At 38.8% G+C, this 25,655-nt stretch overlaps 1 protein-coding gene across 6 annotated transcripts in view; it reads left to right on the top strand.

Annotated features, from left to right (window-relative positions):
• The window catches only part of RALGAPA2 (Ral GTPase activating protein catalytic subunit alpha 2), a 324,226-nt gene that overhangs the window by 21,611 nt on the left and 276,960 nt on the right, over positions 1-25,655 (top strand). For 3 of the 6 annotated variants that reach the window (XR_005984381.1, XM_041732346.1, XM_041732348.1), the window contains exons 2-3: positions 2,209-2,319; positions 7,982-8,034. Coding sequence is in view for 3 of the 6 variants with exons in the window: in XM_041732346.1 (XP_041588280.1) it covers positions 2,209-2,319; positions 7,982-8,034 (164 nt within the window). In the remaining 3 variants the exon portion in view is untranslated. Of the gene's footprint in view, positions 1-2,208; positions 2,320-6,974; positions 7,885-7,981; positions 8,035-25,655 lie in introns of those variants that run through there. The other 3 variants (XM_041732349.1, XM_041732347.1, XM_041732351.1) reach the window with 3 other exon arrangements.

The raw sequence follows: 25,655 nt of genomic DNA, 5'->3' as shown, positions 1-25,655 counted from the left end.
GGCAGAGCCATGGAGGACATGAAGGACCCAGGGCTGGAGCATGTTGCAGGTGGAACTGACACCTTGGAGATGGGCTGTGAAAGAGTGAGAAGAACCCAGGATGATGAGTAGCTAGGTGGGTGGCAGGGCCTAAGGCAAGAACAGAATTTGAGGAGAGAACAATACTTTCTTTGGACATGTTTGATTTTAGGAGCCTTGTAGACCCTCACGTGGAGAAATCCAGCTGGCAGTAGGTTTGTGGAGTGAAATCTGGAGTTTTCAGTAGGGGGTGAAATCTCTTTCTTGATAGTACCCAGGATTTGAAAGTGGGCTAGGCCATTTCTTTCCTATAGGCATATGATCTAATTAATGGTTTACATATGGTGGCCATTATCCTGTCATTGTTATATATATTAACACATATATACATATATATATATACACACACACATGTGTATATATATATATGTTTTAGGACATTTCTTTTGTTCAACTCATTCAAGAAAATATTGAGCTAGATAAATACTGTGCTAGATGCAGGGGACATAATGATGCATGGGATGGACTAGAGGTTCTGTAGGGTTTGTAGTATCTCTAACAGAGAAGACAGATCATTCCTTCAGAATTAAGTCAAGAATTCTCTCGAGAGGGATTCCATCAGGAATTAAGTAGAGCAATAGATATGTTTTTTGACCAGGGAGAACCAGCTGGTGGGGCACTAGCAGAGTCATTGACCTAGTCTTGGGGCAGGCTGGGGATGTTTCAGCTACCAGTAAGTGCGAACAGGAGTTAGCAGGTGAAGTATGTTTCAGGGGGAGCAGTTAGTTGGGGGTGGACCAGTAGTTTGTGTTGGAGTGAAAATGAAGAGAATCCTTTCTTGGAACCACACATTCTGTGGAAGGCACTCAAGGATTCCTTGGCAGGATTATGTAGCTCATAGGAATGATAATACTAGTTTCACTGGTAAATTTGTTAGTTTAGTAACTAGTTTAGGAACTTCTAGGGCTTTGTGGTATTATTTGGGGGCAGAACAGAGTGTGAAATTGGCTGCTGATATGACTTTACAAACACCTTATGTGCATCATTTCAAAGAGTCAGGTCAGATTTTTTTTTTTTTTTTTCCATGAAAAGCCCCTATGGAGGAGGGAAAGGAGAAAAACAACTCCTTTGATTCACCAGCATTAGTGTCAAGTTTATAGAACTTAAATATAGTAATGGATGTGTTCACATATAGACATAGTATTAGGACCCCAAAAGCAATTGGATCTACTTTATCATAGATTGAATAGCAGTATATTTGTTTCTTGAGTAATCCTTGCAGAATTTAAAGAAGCTGTTTTTAATTTTCCTGAGATGTCTAGTGTATTCTTCTCAAGAGCTAACACCTTGGTCAGGCACAAAAAACCTGTTTGTGTAAATGGTACAAATAACCTGTTTGTTAAGGAAAATGTACAAAGGCATGTTGATAGTGGATAAGTACTCTGACCAGAGTTGTGAGTGATAATTGGGTCCCTGGAAGAAGTGGCTCTGTTGCTGCTGGGCTCCAGCAGGTGGCTGAGCTAAGTTCCATGCATAACCTTTCTAGCCACAGTTCTTGGTTGAGCAGACCTGGTCCAACAGGGAGAAACACTGCTCAGGGCAACTCTAGAAACACATGGTAGGCCTCTCTGTGTTCAAAGAGAGTGGAACAGCTCACCTAGGAGCTGGAGGGAAGGCTTTGACCAGTGGAAGAGGGTGGGTGTGCTGGGGAGCTCCAGCTAGTTCTGTTGAGCTGGTCTCAGGTCAGCTGGGAGGGAGGAAAAACTGAGCCATGTAGGAATCCAGCAACAAAATTGTTTTTTCAGATATACAGACCCATTCCTCTTTATGGCCTATGTCAAAAGTCACCTCCTCTGTGAACCTCTATTCCCCACTCCCAACAGGAAGGCATCTTGTTCCTCCCAACCTGTACTTACCCCTGGACTTCTAGCTGGTCTGTGAGTGCTGTGCCCCTGTGGCTCTGATGCCCTGGAATCAGTCCCCTGCAGGGGTCTGCCTGTGGGGGAGGGGCCCCAGGACAACTAAGATCTCTTAGTGGAGAACAAATGGTTGGGGATACTATTTTCATTGTTTGGTTTTTATCTCATAGGGGGATAAAACTAGTTCTTACTTTCCTTTACTTCTGAAAAGGTTTGTGAATTCTGATAATTGTATAAGATTATTGTTATAATGGTAACTTTTTCTTTTCAGATAATGTGGATGCAAGTGATCTTAAGCAGTTTTTTGAGACCAACTATTCTCAGATATATTTTATCTTCTATGAAAATTTTATAACACTGGAAAATAGTTTGAAATTAAAAGGTAAGCACTTCTACAAAAGGAACTTTTTTTATATGTAAATTTTTTTTTTTTTTAATATTCAGAAAGCTTTAAAGGTTGTATGTGTCATGAGCCCCAAGTTATATGCTATTAAGCTTTCTTTCTTGCCAGACTAATCTTAGCAAAGCTGGGAGATTGCAGTGGTTAGCATCTTTGTTTCCCTGGAACTTTCTCTTTACCTTGTTGATTGAACCACACATGGCTACAGAGAAAATGGAAGAAGAAACCCAAAGGAGGCATGACTTCCATAGGAATAGTTTACTTGAAAAGAAAGACATAAAAATAATATTTGCACACTATAAAAAAAATTCAAACTCCACCGAAGGGCTTGAAATGAAAATTGAACCTTATGTTTTGCTCAGACCCCCAATTCTACTCTGAACACAACCACTATTAAAAGTTTCATGTATTTTTTTCTGTGTTATTAATGTATATTACACACATATATACTTATATAAAATATTCTTTGAAAAATCAAGCCAATAAGGTCACACTGCACAATCTGCTCTGTATTTAGGTGACTGGATAGTGTAGCCTGGGGAGCCAGACTGGGTTTGGATCCTGCCCTCTCTTTCCAGCTGTTTCTCCTTGGGCGAGTTACTTCACCTCTCTCAGCTTCCTCCTGTCAGCATCAAACAGGTTAACATATATCCTAGGACTTCAGGCAGAGTATGGCACGTAGTATGTGCTTGGTAAATATTAGCTGCCATCATCACCTTCTTATTTATTTACATGTAATCTATTTTGGAAATCCTTACATGTTAACACACTTATTTCTACCTCAGTTTTATTTATTTATTACAAAATATTTTTTACTTGAGTATAGTTGACACACAATATTACATTAATTTCAGATGTACAAGTTTGTTTTTTTTTAAAAGATTTTATTTATTTATTAGATACACAGAGGGGAAGAGAGAGAGAGTGAGAGAGAGAGAGAGAGAGAGATAGGCAGAGGGAGAAGCAGGCTCCACACAGGGAGCCCGATGTGGGACTCGATCCTGGGTCTCCAGGATCATGCCCTGGGCTGAAGGTGGCACTAAACCGCTAAGCCACTGGGGCTGCCTCAGTTGTACAAGTTTGTATATTAAGTTATGCTCACTACAAATGTAGCTGCCATCTGTCACCATACAGTGCTATTATAGTACCACTGACTGTATTCAATATGCTGTGCCTTTCATCCCCATGACCTACTCATTCCATAACTGGAAACCTGCACCTCCCACTCCCCTTCACCCATTTTGTACATCCCTTTAACCTCTTCCTTCTTACAACCATCAGTTTGTTCTCTGTATTTATAGGTTTGATTCTGCTTTTTGTTTGCTTGCTTATTCATTTCTTTTGTTTTTTTTTTTAGATTCTATCATGATATTTGTCTTTCTCTGTCTGACTTATCTCACTTAGCATAATAACTTCTAGGTGCATCCATGTTCTTGCAAATAGCAAGATCTCATCATTTTTGTATGGCTAAGTAATATACCATTCTATGTATATACCATTTCATCTTCTATTGATGGGCACTTGGGCTGCTTCCATATCTTGGCTATTGTCAGTAATGCTGCAGTAGGCATAGGGGTGCATATGTGCTTTCAGAATGTTGAGTCTGGTTTGTAAACTGCCACAACAGCAATGGGAACCCTTGAGAGAAGCCAAGTTTAGAAGGTAGGATGATGAGTGCAGTTTTGGACAGTCTGGGTTAGGTGCCTGTGGGACACCCGGGTATAGGTTCTGCCTGGGCAGTAAAAATATAAGGATGGGAGCTTGGGAAAAGAGAGGTGCAATCATGCTATTGACAAGGGACTAGTTCTTTGTAGAAAGAGTGACAGTTAAGGATTTGGTGTAATGCCTTCATTTATTTGACAGATAAAGAGGAAAGATAAGGGAGTAGTGTGGAGCTGGGAAGGGGGTTTGATGCCAGGAAGGCGTTTTGTCACAGAAGCCCAGAGAAGAGAGAATTTCAAGGAATGAAATGTCAGCAGTGTTTGATGATGCAAAAAATTGCAGAGCAGCAGGATTAGGAAGTGGTAGTGTATTGAGGAAGTTGTCACTGAGTACTGAAAGAAAAGTCTAGGCGAGTAGTGGGATCTTAAGCCAGCCAGAGAGATGGAGTGACTGGGGTTGAGACAGTGGAGGCTACACACAAGAATACCCTTTTGGACAGTTTGATGTTGAAGACAGAATACTGTAGCTGAAGGCGTAAGCTTGGTCAAGGGAGGGTTTTTAAAGGCTACATTTGCCTGTCTGCAGGCTAACTAAAGGGGTATTACTGATGGTGCAAGATGGTGGGGGAAGTGAGTTGAGATGGGGTCAGGTATACAGAAGAGGATACAGAGAGGAGTTACTGACTGCTTCTGCCGAACCTGAGGCAGATGTCAGGCTCCGAGGGGAAGGAATGTGGTGGTCTAGGACACATACCAGATGGTTCAGAGTCTTATAGCATCCTCCAGGTGCTAGATGTGTTCATCAAGTCAAATATGGGCATGTGCCCAAAGATGCCAACAAGGATTTTTATTTTTGTTTTTTGTTTTTCAGTGAATTGCTTGTTTTTTTTTCTTTTTGAATTATAGGTTGATGTAAATCTTGAGCCTATTTTTTTTCCAAATTGATATTTCTTTTTTTTTTTTTTTTAAAGATTTTATTTAGTTATTCATGAGACAGAGAGAGAGAGAGAGAGAGAGAGAGAGAGAGAGGCAGAGATACAGGCAGAGGGAGGAGGAGGTTCCATGCAGGGAGCCCCACGTGGTACTCAATCCCATATCTGCAGGATCACACCCTGGACTGAAGGTGGTGCGAAACTGCTGATCCACTGGGGCTGCCCAAAATTGATATTTCAAATATGATACAATTTGATTTTTATCCTGTTTTCTAATTTTGCCCCACTTAACTTCTTATTGCAGGTATGTGGAGGGAGAAAGTGTGATGTAATGGGTAATCAGAATAGAAAAGAAAGATACTAAAATCCCTTGTCTTAAAAAAAAAAAGCCCTATAACCAAGGAACCCCTTTTAAAGGCTTTTCCACCTCTCCTCCCCACTTTTGCTCTCTCTGTCCTTTTAGAAAAATATAGTTGTTCAAGAGTGTATCAGTTAGTTTGTGCTGCATAACAAATTGTATTACAAACCATCCCCAAAACTGAGTGCCTTAATACAACAACCAGTCATTTAGCATACAATTTTCTGGGTTTATTGGGAAGTTCTAGTTTAGGCTTGTGCATGCCTCTCACATCAGCTGGTGGAAGATGGCTTCATTTACATGTCTTGTGGTGGGCAAGCTGTTGACTGGGACACTCCATGTGTGCAGGCTATTTTGAACTCCTTTACATGCTGGCTGTAGGGTTCCAAGCTCAGCAAGTGCATAAGGCTTTTCAAACTTGTGCTTACCTCACATTTGCTAATGTCACATTGGCTAGAGCAAGTTACATACATCTCAGATGCAAATAGAGAAATAGACATCTCTTGATAGGAGAGGGAAAACTCTGCATTCTTGCAGTCTACTACAAAGAATCATAATGAACTAATAAAAATTGAGTGAGATTTCAAAGTCTCTTTCTTTTAACACAACCTGTGTTTCGATTGGAGTACCAGGAAGAAAGTGTACCAAAACAACAGATTAAAGGGACATGTTTGCTATGAATAATGAAATCATCTTGTGATAACTTCAGCTTTCTGTCATTTAGGCCAAAACCTGAGTTTATTGACTCTACCTTCAAAATACATCCAGAATGGTCTCTTCCCACTGCCTGTTCTGGTAATGCTGGTGCTCCCATTATCCTCACCTGCATTTGTGGTAGCCTCAGATATGGTCTTCCCCTTTCCACACTTGTGCCTCCTCCTCCTGCCCCTGTCAGAGTTTCTTCAGAAGAGCAGCTGGAGTGATGCTTTAAAAATATGTCACATCATGACTCAGCACTCTAAACCCCCAAATAGCTTCTCAATTCTGGAAGTCATTACAATGGCCTTAGACCCCACCTACCTGCCTGCCTTTAAGCTACCCACTTTCTAACTCCACCTGTGGCAATTCTCCCCCTTCTCTCTAGGCACAAGGGCCTTCTCATTGTTTCCTGATCATGACATACTTGCTCAGCCATAAGGGCTTCTCACTTTCCAGTTCCTCTGTCTGGAACAAATTTCTCCCAAATGTCCATATCGCTTGTTTCCTTACCCCCAAATGTCCATGTGTCTTCCTTCCCTTCCTTCTTTCAAATATTGACTCAGATGGCATCTTATCAGCAAGGGGGTCCCTGACTTCCCTGGTCAAAATTGAATACCATCCCTTTGACATTCCCCCTTGGCCTTCTGTCTTGGTTTGTTTCCTTCCTTCCTTCCTTCCTTCCTTCCTTCCTTCCTTCCTTCCTTCCCTTCCTTCCTTTCCTTCCTTGCTTTCCTTCCTTCCTTCCCTTCCTTTCCTTTCCTTCCTTTCCTTCCTTCCTTCCTTCCTTCCTTCCTTCCTTCCTTCCTTCCTTCCCTCCCTCCCTCCCTCCCTCTTTCTTTCTTTCTTTCTTTCTTTCTTTCTTTCTTTCTTTCTTTCTTTCTTTCTTTCTTTCTTTCTCTTCCCTTTTTTTTAAGGGTTATTTATTTATTTATTTATGATAGACAGAGAAAGAGAGAGGCAGAGACACAGGAGGAGGGAGAAGCAGACTCCATGCCAGGAGCCCGACGCGGGACTCAATCCCGGGACTCCAGGATCATGCCCCGGGCCAAAGGCAGGCGCTAAACTGCTGAGCCACCCAGGGATCCCCCTGTCTTGGTTTTTTCATTTACTGAATGCCACCTCTTGCCAGAATATAAACTTCCTCAGCAAGGATTGTTGTGTTTTGTATCACTCCTGTATCCTCAGGGCCTGAAAGAATCCCGTGACCCAGAGACATTCTTTAGTACTTGTTCAATGAATGGGTGCTATCTTATCTTACTTGCTAGAGCTGTGGGGATTTTGTTAGAGCAGGAGTCCACAGTTTAGAGCTGGCTGCTTGTTTTTATAAATAATTTGTTGGACACATAACATTTATATGTTACCCACGGCTACTTTCGCAACATTATGACAGAGTTGAGTGGTTGTAAGAGGGGCCTGTAAAGCCTAAAATATTCACTGTCTGGCCCTTTACAGAAAAAGTTTGCTGCTTCCCAAGTTACATGCTGAATGACAAGCACTTAGCACAGAGTCTACTGCATAGAGACCACACAATAAATGTAACTAGCTGCTATATAGTTTTCTAGTTTCTGTTATTGTTACTATCAAAAGCACAGTGTGAGTTGCCTAAAGACATGTATGGCTTTCATAGTTCTGTGCCTCTTCACATCAAAAAAACTACAACTTTTTCTTTGCTTCTTCTATGCGTTCCATCATAATTTGAGCTCATAAGTAAACGGAGAAACGAATAAATTGCCTTCCACGGATTGACAGTGACTTGGAAAATGTGGAAACCGTGATTAAACAGCTAGTGAGGAGCAGCCCTGCTGGATGCGGACTCAGGCTGTATGGCTTGGGTGTCTGTCTACATTCCTGACATGGGTTCAATGCTATCTCCTGGTATTTTTTTGAATAAATGAGTGTATGTTGAAGCTTAAATGTTTTTAAGATAATTTTTAATATTCTAAAATTTACACATTGCTGTGATAACACCTTTTTTTTTTTTTCATATATTCCAGGGAATAATAAATCACAAAGAGAGGAGCTGGACTCTATCCTCTTTCTTTTTGAAGTAAGTTTTTGTTAAATTTGTTTAACTTTTAAATTTTTGTTGAAAATGTGGTATTTTAGATCTTTAATTTCATTTGAAGATAAAAAATGATGAACATGTATTTTCTTCCTTCCACTTTAATAAATAGTACTGCAAAGAATAATCTTGTGATTTTTTTTTATTTGCAAACATGTAGGAGAATTTTTCTTGTATGGTTACCTAGATGTGAAATTATTAGATGGAAATGTATCCACATTTAAAATACCGATATTGCCAAACTGTTCTGAAAAAGTCATATAAACTTATATGGAAACTTAAATGCAAGTAGTGTGTAAGTTGCCCTAACCAACACTGATGATTTTATGTATGTATATATATATATATATACATACACACACACACACACACACACACACACACGCAAACTGACATGTTAAAAACTCAGTGTTTTTAATATATATTTTCCTGACTACTAGTGAGATTGCAGTCCTTATATGTGTCTGTGTGTCCATGTGTGATCAAATATTCTTTTCAAAGTTGGAACAATATATTTGGGTGTGGTTCTTGATCTATTAAGCTTAAGTCTTTCTTGTCCACATGTATTAGACAAATGGTCAGATTATTGATACCTTGTGAGCTATGCTTAGAACTAAATTGTAGGTTCTGAAAGGTAATTGTTGGTATCTAAAAATTATTCATGGTTTGAAGAGATATGTGCTTAAGTTGGTGTGAGACCAGCTTTATGACTGGAAAGGGAAGGCCTAATGTATATATGTTGCAGAGCTGGTCGGAAGGAGAGGCCAAGGACTCTCCATGGACTTTATTGGGTTTGTGGAATAAAACAGATCTGAAGACCTCCCATCCAGTACTTGACTCATGGCTGGCACTGAGTGACTGTGGTTCCCCTTTCTCTCCTTTAAGGGCTGTCCTACTTCCCCAGAGTAAGAGACTGATTCACTGTATATTTTATGGTGGTTTTTGTGTTTCCTATGGTAACCCTCCTGTGAATGAAATCTGTACAGAGGAGCTGTCTTTTTAACAGGAGCTTTGATTAAGCCTGTCACATAAATAGGTTCTCTAATGACCATCATTTGTTTGAACTATCCATTAATTTAAATGATTTATGTAGCACTTGATACACTTACTAAAGAATCTATAACATATATGCAAGTTTTAAAGCATGGTGCTGAAGTCCATTCTTTTAACACCCTCTCCATCCCTCATTTTAAGAACTAGAAAGTGCTTGGGTACTTATCCTTGATCATGGTTCTTTTTCTCCTCTGGAGACAGTCACTCCTCTGCATTATGCCATTACCCTTCTTTTTAAAAAAAGGTTTACCACAAGTATTTGTATTCCTAAACAATGCATTGTGCAGTTTTGTTTGGTTTTGAGTATAATAAAAATGGTCTCACATGGTACATAATTATCTGTGGCTTGCTGTTTACATTTATTTATTTATTTATTTATTTATTTATTTATTTATGATTTTATTTATTTATTCATGAGAAACACAGAGAGAGAGAGAGAGAGAGAGGGGCACAGAAACACAGGGAGAGGGAGAAGCAGGTTCCATGCAGGGAGCCCAACGTGGGACTCGATCCCGGGTCTCCAGGATCATACCCTGGGCTGAAGGCAGCACTAAACCGCTGAGCCACCCGGACTGCCCGCTGTTTACATTTAACATTATTTTTGAGATTTATCCATGATTTTGAATTTAGCTTAAGTTCTTTCATTCCATTCCTACTGCTGGAGCAAGTGAATATGTATGATTTATTTAATTGCAGCATTTTGTCTACTAATTTTTTTTTTTTTTTGGTGGACAGATTGTGAATTATAACAGGCTCGCCAATTAGTCTGTTTTCTTGTCTCACAGTTCTGGCCTGGCCCCCCAGTACATAGGCAAATAGACGTGGTAAAGATGGTCATCCGCTTCTGATTTAAAGAGTTCTGCTAATGTTTCACCATTTGAGGCTCCCTCAGGCTCCCGATGTTTTCTTTTTCTTTTTCTTTTTCTTTTTTTTTAAAGATTTATTTATTTATTTATGACAGACATAGAGAGAGAGAGAGGCAGAGACACAAGAGGAGGGAGAAGCAGGCTCCATGCTGGGAGCCTGACCTGGAACTCGATCCCAGGACTCCAGAATCGCGCCCTGGGCCAAAGGCAGGCGCTAAACTGCTGAGCCACCCAGGGATTCCCTCCCGATGTTTTCTTAATGAAGTTTTCTGTTTATCAGATTAGGTTCGCTTCTATTTCTAGTTTGGTAAGATTTATAAAAAGTCATAGATGGATTTTAAAGTTTCCAAATATATATATATGTTTTCTGCATTAGCTGAGATAACTAAGTGATGATTCTTCATGAATATAAATGTGGTGAATTGCAGTTCTGAATTTTAGAGTCTAATACTTTGCATTTTGGATCTATGTTCACAGCTGAGGTTGGCCTAAATTTCCTTTCCTTGTTTTCTGAATTTTCTGAAACTGATATTTTTTGGTTTGTTTTATTTATTTATTTATTTATTTATTTATTTATTTATTTATTTATTTATTTTTTTGTGTTTTTTTTTTGGTTTTATTTTTAATGGGAAGATTTAATGACTTGTTCAATTTCTTTAGTCATTTTAGGATTATTCAGGTTTTCTTTTTTTCTTGATTCAGGTTTGGTAAAGTATATATTTTTCTAAGAATTTGAGGTATCTAAGAATTTCTTTTTTTTATTTTTTTATTTTATTTTTTATTTTTATTTTTTTAATAATAAATTTATTTTTTATTGGTGTTCAATTTACCAACATATAGAATAACACCCAGTACTCATCCCGTCAAGTGCCCCCCTCAGTGCCCGTCACCCATTCACCCCCACCCCCTGCCCTCCTCCCCTTCCATCACCCCTAGTTCATTTCCCAGAGTTAGGAGTCTTTATGTTCTGTCTCCCTTTCTGATATTTCCCACACATTTCTTCTCCCTTCCCTTATATTCCCTTTCACTATTATTTATATTTCCCAAATGAATGAGAACATACATTTGTCTTTCTCCGATTGACTTACTTCACTCAGCATAATACCCTCCAGTTCCATCCACATTGAAGCAAATGGTGGGTATTTGTCATTTCTAATGGCTGAGTGATATTCCTTTGTATACATAAACCACATCTTCTTTATCCATTCATCTTTCGATGGACACCGAGGCTCCTTCCACAGTTAGGCTATTGTGGCCATTGCTGCTATAAACATTGGGGTGCAGGTGACCTGGGGTTTCATTGCATCTGTATCTTTGGGGTAAATCCCCAGCAGTGCAATTGCTGGGTCGTAGGGCAGGTCTATTTTTAACTCTCTGAGGAACCTCCACACAGTTTTCCAGAGTGGCTGCACCAGTTCACATTCCCACCAACAGTGTAAGAGGGTTCCCTTTTCTCCGCATCCTCTCCAACATTTGTGATTTCCTGCCTTGTTAATGTTCCCCATTCTCCCTGGTGTGAGGTGGGATCTCATTGTGGTTTGGATTTGTATTTCCCTGATGGCAGGTGATGCAGAGCATTTTCTCATGTGCATGTTGGCCATGTCCATGTCTTCCTCTGTGAGATTTCTCTTCATGTCTTTTGCCCATTTCATGATTATATTGTTTCTTTGGTGTTGAGTTTAATAAGTTCTTTATAGATCTTGGAAACTAGCCCTTTATCTGATACGTCATTTGCAAATATCTTCTCCCATTCTGGAGGTTGTCTTTTAGTTTTGTTGACTGTATCCTTTGCTGTGCAAAAGCTTCTTATCTTGATGAAGTCCCTAGTAGTTCATTTTTGCTTTTGTTTCTTTTGCCTTCATGGATGTATCTTGCAAGAAGTTACTGTGGCCGAGTTCAAAAAGGGTGTTGCCTGTGTTCTCCTCTAGGATTTTGATGGAATCTTGTCTCACATTTAGATCTTTCATCCATTTTGAGTTTATCTTTGTGTCTGGTGCAAGAGAGTGGTCTAGTTTCATTCTTCTGCATGTGGATGTCCAATTTTCCCAGCACCTTTTATTGAAGAGACTGTCTTTCTTCCAGTGGATAGTCTTTCTTCCTTTATCGAATATTAGTTGACCATAAAGTTCAGGGTCTACTTCTGGGTTCTCTATTCTGTTCCATTGATCTATGTGTCTGTTTTTGTGCCAGTACCACACTGTCTTGATGACCACAGCTTTGTAGTGCAACCTGAAATCTGGCATTGTGATGCCCCTAGATATGGTTTCTTTTTTAAAAGTCCCCTGGCTTTTTGAGGTCTTTGCTGATTCCACACAAATCTTAAAATAACTTGTTCTAACTCTCTGAAGAAAGTCCATGGTATTTTGATAGGGATTGCATTAAACGTGTAAATTGCCCTGGGTAACATTGACATTTTCACAATATTAATTCTGCCAATCCATGAGCATGGAATATTTTTCCATCTCTTTGTGTCTTCCTCAATTTCTTTCAGAAGTGTTCTATAGTTTTTAGGGTATAGATCCTTTACCTCTTTGGTTAGCTTTATTCCTAGGTATCGTATGCTTTTGGGTGCAATTGTAATTAGGATTGACTCCTTAATTTCTCTTTCCTCAGTGTCATTGTTAGTGTATAGAAATGCCATTGATTTCTGGGTATTGATTTTGTATCCTGCCACGCTGCCAAATTGCTGTATGAGTTCTAGCAATCTCAGGGTGGAAGCTTTTTGGTTTTCTATGTAGAGTATCATGTCATCGGCCTAGAGGAAGTATCTAAGAATTTCTGATCACCAGAGTTTTAAAATTTATTGGCATGACCCTTATTTTGAGGGTCATATTTTTTTCAGTTCTATTTGCTCCAGATTAATCTTCATTGTCTTCAGTTGTTATGTATGTTAGACACAGTATTACAGTAGTGGCAGTATAAGTGTCTGTAGATACCATTTTACTAGCTTCTAGTTGCCATTGCAGCAGCTTTAAACTCTGCTCTCCATCTGATTGTTCCTTTAAATGCCTTTTCTCTCTGGCTTCTCTTAAAATATTTTTTCTTAGTCTTTGGTGTTCTTCAGCTTCACTACAAAATGTCTTGTTGAAGATTTCTTGTCTTGCTTGGTGTCTATGGGTTTCCTGTATTTCTAGACTCAGATCCTTTATCATTTCTGTAAAATGCTCAGCTGCTATCTTCTCAAATGTTGACTCTTTTCTGTCCTTCTGGTATACTTTCTAGGATTCTTATCTAAACCTCCATCTATTCAAGATTGCTTTCACCCTCTTCCCCTGGTGGCCCTCCCCCCCCCCCCCCCCCCCCCCCCCCCCCCCCCCCCCCCCCCGCTGCCTTGTGCTGCATTCTAGGGAATGTCTTCACTTCTTCCACGCAGTGTTTTGCCTCTCAGTGAGTTTTGTACATGTTTTAACTTCCTTAAGTTCGGTGTTCATATTTGGCCTGTTGTTTTTGATAGGTGCTTGATCCTTCATTTTTAGATCTCTTTTGTTTTCTTAAACATTTGACACATACTATTTCATATTCTGTATCTGATAATTCCAATATCTAAAGTCTTCGGTTGTCTGAAAATGCTGTCTCTCATAGTGGCTTCTTCTTTTGCATACTTTGTGATGGGATTTTGAGTTCAGGCTTAATTGAACATAGATTGAATCAGTTTCAGTCCTGTATTTTTCTAGAGGGTTTGTTTGTCTTTCTTTTGCCAGGAGGCTGGGAGTGTTCTTGGTTGGGACCATGTTGGATTTATTTGAGGGTCCTGATTTATTAATGGAATCTCAGGTTCAGTTCCTTAAACTTATCATGTGGTGGGAACTGGGGTCTGGAGGGCACAGACATCTAAAGATCCTGCAGTGAAATTGGCGTTAGTTCTCTGGCAGAGTTTTTTTTCACAATCCTGAATTGTTTCTCTGGAGCTTGTTGCTTACAAATCAGGGTTTGGCTTACTTTGTTCCTGCCACCTTCTTTCTTCTTACTTCCTTTTCCTACCATTTTTTCAGTCCTTTGTTAGTTTCCTAATGTCATCTAAAGCCCAGAAATGTTTTGAGAATTACCCTTACTGTCACTAATTGTAAGTCTCATTGTCCTGCTGCAGGAAAGCCCATCAGAGACTGTAGTCCTCTCCCTCCCACAGAGGAGGTTTTAATACTCTCTTTTTATGTCCAGAAATTCTAGATTAGGAAGGGTGTTATTACAGTTACATTGCCATCTACAGAGGATTAGTTGCCTATATAATAGAACAAATATATATTATTCAGAGCTTCATAAAACTTTCATTTTGCATAGTAAATATGAATGAATAATGAACCAGCATTACTTTTGTTTATGCTTATGTTCTCTTTCTGTCTCTGGCTTTAGAAGGTAGGTAGTCATTTGTATGGTTCATTCTGAAAATTAAGTAACTTTATTGTTATTTCTACAAGTTAGTGCCATATAAAGAGATGGTTGGGATCCCTGGGTGGCGCAGTGGTTTGGCGCCTGCCTTTGGCCCAGGGCGCGATCCTGGAGACCCGGGATCGAATCCCACGTCAGGCTCCCGGTGCATGGAGCCTGCTTCTCCCTCCGCCTGTGTCTCTGCCTCTCTCTCTCTCTCTCTGTGACTATCATAAATAAATAAAAAATAAAAAAAAAATAAAAAAAAATAAAAGAGATGGTTTATGAGGATTCAGAGGTAAATACTTATCAAGGTGTAAATAATTGGGGAAGGCTTCCTTTACAAGAGGTAGAATTATTGAGACATGTTAAATCACAGAGGGCTTATCATGTAAAGATAGCCTATGAATAAAAAATAGATTGGAAGAAAGCAGAGAAATGAGAGAGTTTGGAAGGTCTGGAAGGAGAGCGTGTAGGGAGACCTTCAGCCTATCTCTGTAAGTCAGGGGCAATCTGGAAGGGAACCTATGCAAAAGGAAGCAGTAGTGTTTAGATGTAACGTTATAGTGCTCTGATGAAGCAAGTGGTGTGCAATCAAGGCTGCCAGCCCAGTTGAAGTTGCAGTTTCAGGCAGTGGACAGACCTTTCCATCTGCCTTTATCTCCAGTGGGAGCCCTTATACTTATACTCCTTGAAGTTGACCTCTAGACACCTTTGCCTATGGCTGCAAATCTGTGCATCACTTAGAGTTTCAGTGGTTGCTGGTTCATGGGGATGTTTGTCTTTTTTTTTTTTTTTTTAGTTGAGATTCACTTGTTAATTTTACTTTTTTAAAAAACGTATTTCATCTGTCATTGCTGTGTGTTTCCAATGGCAGTGGGTGGATGATGGTGTGGAACTTCCTAAAATGAATTTACATTGCCATCTTGACCACAATATAAGTGTTTTAAATGTCCATCTTGTGTCATCCTTTCCTTCTGAAGTAGATTCTGTCTTCCTAGTTTTTATTGATGGAAGAGTGAGGTCTTTGTTGTTGTAGGTGACTTGCCTAAGATTGCACATCTATCAAATGGTTGATAGAAATTTAACCTCAGGTCTAATTGCAGAACCCATTTTCTTAACTCAGTGCCATGCCATCTACCATGTAGGAGTCTCAATATTCTGCTTTTGAAGCTGTATTCTACAGGCCATGTATGCCAATATGTATCTATTCTTGGATAGTTCATTTATTACACACATTTAGTGGGTGCCAGCTCTGTGTTTCAGGCACATTTCTAGGTGCTAGAGATATGGCATTGCACAGGTTACACAGAACCCCCTGCCCTCATTCAGCATATGTAACATTTCATGCTAACTGAAGTTACCACTGGTAACAATGAACTTATTCCAGAGCTGCAGGAATAACTCTCAGTCACAGAAAATTCTAAGTGTTCCTTTGTAGAAGTGATACTGTAGCGGCAGCCCTTGAGGTAGCTACTTGCATAGGGGAGAAGGAGGGCTGATGTAGAAATGTAAGGCATCTGGTGAATGGACTTCAAGGTCAAATAATTCACTTAACTCTGAGAACCGTCTGGATTCAGTAGTTGAGTTATTTTAGTGGTACATAGGATTTGTTTTAATCAGGTATGTTAAGATAGGCACAGTAGGCATGTCATGCAAGCAGGGCTATGGAGAAAAGCACCAGAGAGCACACAGAGAGAACTGAGAGTGGGATGCTTTATTGGGATTTTTGAGGGAAGTAATGGGCAAGGCAAGGTAAGCAAGCTAAGCAGATTTAGGATTGGATAGTTTGAATAATTTTGGCAGGCTCTAGGCTGTAGAGGTGGCCCCTAGTTGTCTTGTACCTAGTCCCCAGGTGATTTTAGCAGGAGGATAGTGTCCCACGTATGAGAGTTTATCAAAGGAGGTGGTTGCCGGACTGAATTTTGGATTGGTTGATTTGCCTGTTAAAGGCATGTTGGCAGGTGCTGACTGTGTGTATGACTTAGCTAACCCTGGGAGGGATAGTCCCTCTGAGGTCAGCAAAGGCCTAGATGTCAGAGCATCAAGAATATAGAAAATAAGAGCATATTTACAACAACAGAGATGTTGTTTTGAGCTGTCTTCCATGTGATATGCCATTTCCTTTTAGTACAGAAATGCAGTAGTTTGGAGTTACTCATATATGGTTGAGAAAATTCTAGGATTTGATAGCAAGGCATTTCCTTCCTCTCCCCCCTTATTAAAATATGCATTGACAGAAGAGGTTTAATTTTCGAAGCTTACACATGTTGGCCTCTGAATGCTACTCATTTATATATTTTTCAAATATCACAGAGTTAGAAATCACAGATATACAGGACACTTGACTTCTAGATTCCTTAGTTTTAGATTTATCCAATATTACCCCACTAGATTAAATAAGCCCTGTTTTTTCCTTCCTAGAGACCTGAATAGGTTCTTTATAACCTATAAAATGTGGCCCAAGCTGGGCTAACACTCTGAGTCACTCCGAGGTCTCCATGTATTTTTCTTTCTTTCTTTTTTTTTTTTTGTTGGGGATATTGTTCTGTGGAAGTGCTCTCTCACACACATACTGCTTTGCTTATTGCCCCTTTACCTCTTTTTGCATAGTTTTACATCTGCCTCTTGGTTTATGCAATTCTCTTTTCAGGGATTGCCCTTTGCTCTACTTGTCATCTGGCCCATACTTTCAGACTCTGTTCAGATCCACTGATTCTTTTGGCAACTCCAGCTAGACATGCCCACTTTTTTCTGTGAACTTGTATAGTAGACTCCTGCTAGTTACCATTTCATTGTAGCTGGATGTTCTTAGTTTTCCCTGAAGGTGGCTGTGTCTTAGCTTCTTAGTAAGACTGTAAAGTTCCTGAGGCCAGCAACCATTAGGTATAATCCTTTGTAGCCCTTGCAGTGATTTGCACCTGTTTATATTTATTGTTGGATTAAAGGCTCTTAAATTCTCTTATCCCCCATGGAGTTATTTGTTATTTTTATGTTAAAACATCTTTCTTTCTCACCTAAATCTCTCTGGATAAAAGAAATAGGAAGAAAGTAGCTTTAGATCAGACACTGATACTGCCAAGCTGTGTGGCCTTGAGGTTGGTACTGGCCCTTTCTTTTTTCCTTTTAATTTGTTTTTATTGAAGTTTGATTTGCTAACATATAGTATTGCCCTTTACTTTGGCTTCCTTGTCTGTAACGTGGAGGAGTGGGACTGGATAGCCTTGAGGTTTCTTCTAGCTCTAACAATCCACAACACTACAAATCAGGAAATTCACAGGCAAGTCTTTTAGCATGAAATTTAATTTCACGCTTCCATTTAGTTTTAAATATTAAGTCGACTTAACTCTGACTAGCCTTTGCAGATCTTAACATCTCAGTTGCTTTTTCTCTAGGGCAACTCTGTTCAATAGAACTCTCTGAAATGATGGGAATGTTCTTTATTGATGCTATCCAATTAGGTAACCATTAGCCAAGTGGACTGTTCAGTGCTTGAAATGTAGCTGTTGTGACCAACTGAAGTTTTAATTTTAAGTAATTTCATTTGATTTAAAATTTAAAATTAAATAGCCTCATATGCCTAGTGGCCCCTGATTAGACAGAGAAGCTCAATAGTCTATCAACAGAGCTTTGTTGCCTCATTAGAAGGGCTTATTTTGCTTTGTTAAACACTTGGTGAAATCCTCAACACGTTGCACATTTGTGTCCTTGTAGGACAGGGGACTTAAGGTTTAGGTTTTTACTGAGATGGTTTCCTTGGGCTTCTCAGGCACTGTGACCAAAGTGCCCTTGGCTAGGTGGAATGTGCCTTTTCCTCCAGTTGGAGAAGCTTGGCTCCAAAGTGGCCGTACACAAACACAAACTTGAAAAGCTACACACAGATTCATTCTACTCTTTTCATGCTTGTTTTAGGATGAAAATAATACTTTAAATAATGGTCAAATTAAGTAGTACTTCATCTCCCCATCACAGCTGCCACCTTCCCTGCACCCACACTCCTCACCCCAAGATAAAGAAAACACAGTGTCATTTCAGGATGTTGTATGCTGTTTCTGCTTCTCCCTTGCTTCAGTGGGAGGACATCCAGGTTGAAGAGGCATGGGCACTGGGGACAAACCGTAGCAGGGGAGCTACCCACAGAGTGCCAATGAACTGTGGGCTTCTTCAGGGGCAGAGAAAGGGGAATAATATACTATGGTCACTGGTGTTTGTTTTTCCTTTACTATTGAAGATGAAGTTTGGTTGTTTGAAATTTACTATAGGCCTCCTGTCTTACCATCTCCCCTCCCTCTCTCTGGTGTGGAAGTAACGCTGGATTGGAGACAAGACTCATGCACATGGAGTCTTGCTGGAAGTAGTTTGGGAGTCACAGTTGACTGGCAGTGAAACCAGGGCTGTAGTGGAAGCTGTCTTACTTTAATGGAATTCAGCACTGGGTCTCTTGTTCTTTATTGCTCCAAGTGAGATTATAAATAGATAGTGGGTTGAGTCTCTAATTCTTTTCCTCAAAATAGGGGGAAAGGATTTTTGCTATCTTCTCTGATAATAATAACACTACTGGATCTAGTGCAGTGCCCAGAGTTGTGCAAAAGAAGGTGAAACGAATGGCTTGTTTTCACTCTCTGTAGGATTGCTTTGTATTTGCTATTAATAATTTGAGTTTTGATTTTATTTCCAATATAGATGGAAATTATTTATAACTTCACACTTAATAGCATCATCCTACCTCAGATATTGAAAATGGAGGTAAATTTCCTGAAGACAAACTAGAATTATGAATATCATAGGATTAAAAAAAATGCTGAGGTGTTTGTTTCCATTTCTCCTTGCCCCTCCCCCCACCTCATTTTCCTTCCCCTGCTTTCTTTCTCCTTCTTTTGGTGGAACTTTGTATCTTTTGTAACTCTGCAGATGAAAATGAATCCAAAGCTCCCACAGAGGTTCAGTGGAAAAGCTTGGGCTGAATTATAGACAAACCCACATATTCAGGGCAGGTATCCTGCAGTATTAAGTCACAATCCTTTTGCTTTCTTTATACAATGGCTAACGCCTTTTCTTACAAGCAAATACCACATAGCAAGGCAGCAGAATTGTAGTTTTGCAATTAACTAGTTTCCATAGCCCCTGTTCTCCTTTGCTTTATTTGTCATTATTTATTTTAGACTGTCCAGTGCGCAAAAATACTTCCACACTACTCCCTCCTTCTCATGCTGAGGTGAAGGACTTCCTTCCATAAACCTCTCATGTTGTTATTGCTTTTTATTCTTTTTCCCACAAGGACCACTTTACTGTTTTTGAGTGGAGGAGGGACAAGTACAAATAAAATGAACAAGAAAAACAGATTCTTCTTAAATCCTTGGAATTTAAGTTCTTATTGAGGATTTCAAATGTTTGGGTGCTTATCCATGGATTTTTTTTTTTTTTTTTTTTAAAGAATGGTGCCAACTTTGAATGCAGCTCCTGGGTCACTGCAATAATTCTAAATGACTGATTACAATTGGAAAACAACAACAACAAAACAAACCTAGTGTTAGTTCACATTTCCTGGAGAACATTTTAAAAAGAACTGAGCCAGTAGCGACACCCATCTCCAACCCTCAAAGCTGTCCTGAATTCCAGCTGACAAGCATAGTCAGTACCACTGGTTATCTTGACCAGAATGTTAGGTCACTTTTTATGACATCAGGGGTATGTTTTAATGTGTTTTATATATTTTAAATGATAATAGAGGTATGTATGTAAGTGTTCTGGCTTCATAACGTTAGTCATACTTGTTTTTATTAATGTTGAGCCCATGGTTGGGAACAGCTCCAGATGATAGCAGTGTTGTTATGGCACGGTGTGATCCGCTCCATGATAATCCTTAAGGCCCCTCTACAGGCACACAGTAGAGGCCCGTATGCCCCGCCATGCCCCTTCTCATTTGTCTCATGGGTTGCCAGTGGTGGTGAGTTAGCTCAGAAATCACTCCTCCATTCTGTGTCCTATAATGGAAACTGGGGGGATAATAAAACATAGGGCCAAGGCCTTTTGTTTCTATAGCCTGTGGTTATACTGGTGTCCGCTTTGAATCATGAAATGTTTATGATCTCTGCAGATGGGAAAGTGGAAACAAAATATAAACATCCAGTCTTTTCTGAGGATTCTTTGAATGCATTGCTTGTGGTTAAAATTTGATTACCTTATTATAGCATGTTAATAATTTGAATTAGACTACAAGTGTCTAAGTTGAAAATTTTCAATGGATGTTTTAACTTTTAAATTTAATATTTAAGACTACAGTTTTCCTTATGCCTTGAAACTTATAGGTAAGAAAGTTGGGATTGACCCAACAGGATATGCTGAATTACCCAATTCACCTTGGGGGAAAGGAAACTGGAGACATGTTTGTGGAAGTCTGAAATTACATTCTGGTGATTATCTGTTGCAGCCCAGATGCCCTGAGCTTCCTGGCATGCCCGCCCCTCTCTCATGTAGTGTGCTACTTGACTCATTGGTAATTGATACCCTAGGGAACAGGGCCCCTGGAAGGCAGCACTAGCAGATGATTCCAAGAATCCTTTTAAGGGCACATGGTAGAAAAGGCATCAGGGCAAAATATATAGAAAATTCACAATAGCATGTTGTGTTTATTGTTAGAATAGCAGAAGATATGTAAGGAGCTTTTTCTCTCCCTTTAAATTGGTTTGAAATTAGTGTGTTAACACAGTTTGGATGAGTTGGTTTTTTTTTTTTTAATAAATTTAGGAGAGAGTTGTACAAACATATGGTATAAATTTTCTATGGCTTATTTTGTTTGGATGTGTAGTGTGGTGTCTGGTACAGAGTGACATCTAGTGTTTGATGTGCTTGTGACACTGGCCTGGTTGGAAGGAGACTCTGGCTTATAAAGTCTGCATACAGTGCACCAACTGTTCTTGCAGACTTTGGGCATTTGCTGGGTGAACTTGGCGGAGTGGCCAGTCCTGAGCCAATTGCGTTGAGGCAAACGTTTAAATCCTCTAAGATTCCAGGATGGCAGAAACTATAAGGTGGCATCTAACTGACACTTTGTTAATTTCTACTCATTACTTACCTGGAAACTCTCTGGAAGTGATTTTTTTGTTTTGTTTTGTGAAAAAATGGCACAGAAAAGATAGCTAACTGGTTGTGCTGGTCCCAAAATTGAAGAGACCTGAAAAATACAGTTTTTAGCCAGAAAATAGAAGCTTGTATGAAATGAAGAAAAGTATAGCATGTTTGCTTGTGACTGAGATTTCCCATGTAAGATCCTTGTATGAAAAGAAGACTCCTCTTGAATCTGTTTTAATGAGTATTTTACTCAGAACAAAACCATAAATCATGTGTAGGATTACATGTTACTAATTTGGAGACTTGTGAAGATCTCTGGATAGCCACTACTTAAAAGTAGAGTCTAGTGCAATTTGATTTTCTTTAAAAAGATACTAGACCTTTGCATGATCTCAAGCAAAGCAAAAAAACAACCGACCAAGTGCCTACACTTCTGTGTTTTGGAATATTGCATTTTTAGTATGATGAAAATAGTTTCCGATCTCTATCTATTTTGATCAATATTGATAGTACTTTTCTCCACTTCATGGTCTGTATGTCTTATGCTGGTGCTCTTGAATACCCTCTTTTCCCACTACTTCAGCCTTTGTGCAGAGCTTCACTCTTCCTCCTACTTGAGTATCCTGCTAACTAGTCTTTTGATCTGTGATCTTCTGCCCCCTTCTGTCTCCCTCACCTACTTGGAATTCTTGTGAAATGTAATTCTGATTCCCGTGACCTTTAAGATGAAGACTGAACCCCCACCAAGATGTTCAAAGGCCCTCTTGATCTGGCTTCTGTCTGCCTCTCCATCTCGTCATGCACCTTACTTTTGCTCCTACTGGTCACAAAGCAGCAGGGTTTTTTTGTTTTTGTTTTTGTTTTTGTTTTTGCTTTTGTTTTTGTTTTGCCTAAAATGCCCCCTACTGCTCGGCTTACTCCAGTGTACCCTTGAGGATTCAGTTCAAAGGTGATCTCCCTTTGGAAGTGTGCCTCGTCTGTGCTTACTTCCTTGCACATGTACTGACAGCCCTGATATTCTTGTCTTTTCCCCTCAGGACTATCACTTAGAGCAGGAACAGTGTCCTATGTCATTTTATCTCTGATCCCTTACATGGTATCTGGCACAAAAGGGACACTTAACAATATTTATTAATGAGTCTAATAAATGGTTGATTTTTTTTTAAATGGTTGATTTAGAGAAAATTTTGTTTTAATTACCTATACTACTACAAATTCAAATCTCCATCTAATAGCTTAGTGATTTGCAGTACTTGGAGATGCTTTTGTTCTGAAATTTTCTTTTATTTTTTATTTATTTCTTCCTTAAAAATCACCTTTTATTAACTTTTTGAGTTTAAAACTTATTTTTGTTTATTTCATTCTGGTATTATAGAAAATTAAACTTTACAGATTTGCCTCTTTCTCAGCTTTGACCAGTTTTTGTTCTATATAGCATTCACATTGTTGATGATCTTTTGTCTGTAATTACAGTTTTTTTTTTTTTAACCTCAGTGTTGCTCACAAGAATGTTTTAAAATCCCTCAAGTGCTTGGAAATTTTTTTAGTTTAAACTCTAAAAGGTGGATGTGCAATACATGGAGTTTACTTGTGACTTGTGCAACTCCTACTTTGAGGGTTTATTCACATGGCTTAGAAAAATAAATTTTGGTAAATTTGGTAAATTTTCATGAATGTTTCTGTCTGTGAAGTGAAATTTTATCTCTCTACATATATATATTTAACCACTCTCTTCCCTATATTCAAAGATTACACTATATGGCCTGTTTTATCTGTCGAAGATAGAGTACATTAAAATCTCCTAAATGTATTTCTCCTCAGTTACTGCATGTGTTCTATTTTTATGTACTTTTTTCATACTTTGTTATTGGTTATTGGTTGCCCAAAGGATTGTGTTATCAGTATATTGTGAATTACATTTTTAATCTATTTGAAATGATTCCTGTTGTCCTCCTTAAAGCCTTTTCACTTGATATTGATAGTACTTTGCTGTGTGTTTGTGCTCATGCACGCCTGATATGTTATTTTCTGTACTTTATTGTTAACCTTTCTGTTTTTGAAAGCCAGTTCTGACTGACTTGGTCTTTGGTAAAGGAATTTAATCTATTTGTATTTATGATTTTTGTATGTGATAATCAACATTTTTGGGTTTTTTTTCTCTTTTGTTTTTGGGGGAGGTCACTTTCACTTTATGGAATATACTTTATGATTTGGAAAATTTACTTTCTATTTTCTATCATTCCAATAATTATATTTAAATTAGCAAAATACTATTCAAGACTTTTTTCTTCTAATTACTTATATGAAAAAAAAAGCAGTACTTGATGATAGCTCCATGCTTTTACTTTAACCCCGTGTATCTTTTGTACTTCTCGCTTCTCAGCTGTTCTAAATATTTTGTGTACAGATTGTTTTATTATAGTATTTTTAGAGGGGCATCTGGGTGACTCAGTGGTTGAGCGTCTGCCTTTGGCTCAGGTCATGATCCTGGGGCCTTGGGATCAAGTCCCACATCGGGCTCCCTGCAGGGAACCTGCTTCTCCCTCTGCCTATGTCTCTGCCTCTTTCTGTGCTCTCTGTGTGTCTCTCACGAATAAATAAATAAAATCTTTTAAAAAAATAAATAAAAATAGTATTTTTAGAATGTTATTTTTCTTAGGTTAATCATTTTGAAGATTTACTCTGGTTTTCATAACCACCTTAACTCCTATTATATAAATCTAGCTCACTGTCACAGTGTTTATATCCCTTACCTTTGTTTTGGATTGCTTGATTATTCTCTGTATTTGCTGGAATATGAATTTGCTTAGTATGTCAAGAAAGGGAGATATGTGGCAGGTATACTTCCAGCTATAGAATATCTTTCTTTTAGCTTCAGACATATATAGCTGACTATATACTTTCTGAATAATAATCTTTTTTTCCTCAAAATTCTGAATTTTGTTTGCTTTTTAAAATAGTTATAGTTTACTCTAGCTATCTTTATCATGTACTGGATTCTTATGTAAGTACCTGGTCTGCTTTGGGACTTCTGTATTGGTGGTATTCTGGTGCCCATTGGCTTGGCTTACAGTTAGCATTGACTACTGTCTTCTGGAGCTTAATGTCGCAGAGAAAAAAAACTGAGATTAGTCTGATTTTTGTTCTTTCATACATATTCTGTTTTTGTAGGTTTCTTTTTTTTTTTTTAAGATTTTATTTATTTATTCATGAGAGACAGAGAGAGAGAGAGGCAGAGACACAGGTAGAGGGAGAAGCAGGTTCCATGCAGGGAGCCTGATGTGGGACTCGATCCTGGGTCTCCAGGATCATGCCCTGGGCTGAAGGTGGCACTAAACCGATGAGCTACCCAGGCTGCCTGTTTTTGTAGGTTTCTGTAGGATTTTTAGTTATACTGAATTTACAACTTTAAACGTGCTGTATCTTGGTATTTATCTCTGTTCAACCTGTTTAGTTCTAGGGAGGCCTTGTGATGCACAGCGTTACACTTGGGGGACCCTGTGGTAAACTCTAGATTCATTTTTTCTGTGTTTGCATCTCCATGTAATATTTTCTGATTTCAGCATATTGCTTATTTGTGCATCATCATTTTCTTTATTTTCCAAGATTTTAAAAAAGATTCAGTGTTCTGGATCTTTTAAGAACGTGACTCAAATTCTAAAAAAATTTACCGTATTTCAGCAGATCTCTTGTTCAAAAGATGGAATCTCCATTTCTTTCTAGGAGAGTTTCCTCCTTTACTACATATTCTGGCTATGTTCTACTTTCATGGGAGGGGCACCAACTCACCCTAATGACTGATGCCTAGCAATTTCATCTGTGCTTTAAGCAGTAATTTCTCTAAGTTTTGGTTATAGATTGGATCCTTTACCCTTTCTGGATTTTAATTGCTTAATAAGGTTTTCACCATTTTAATATTGGTTATTTTCTAAAATATAAGAGGGAGAAATTAAACATGCCTCCATTTTTATTACATTCCATATATCCTTTATGTGTCTTTGTCCTGTATTTTAGTCTCTCTTTTGAAATATTTTCATTCATTTTTACCTTAGCTGAGAAAAGTATTGCCTCTCAAGTAATGATGTAATCAAGCACTAAGGTTTACTATAATGTTTAGAAGCACAATTCCATGCTCAGTTATCTTTATCAAATGCCTATTTGCCAGGTTCTGGGTTTCTACCATGTTAGAGTATTACCGTCCTTAAACTGGGGAATTTCCTTGTGTCTGCCTATACATGTGAACTAAAATCA

The sequence above is a fragment of the Vulpes lagopus genome, chromosome 18 (assembly GCF_018345385.1).
Source record: "Vulpes lagopus strain Blue_001 chromosome 18, ASM1834538v1, whole genome shotgun sequence".
NCBI lineage: Eukaryota > Metazoa > Chordata > Mammalia > Carnivora > Canidae > Vulpes > Vulpes lagopus.
This window is presented reverse-complemented; position numbering and strand designations above follow the sequence as displayed.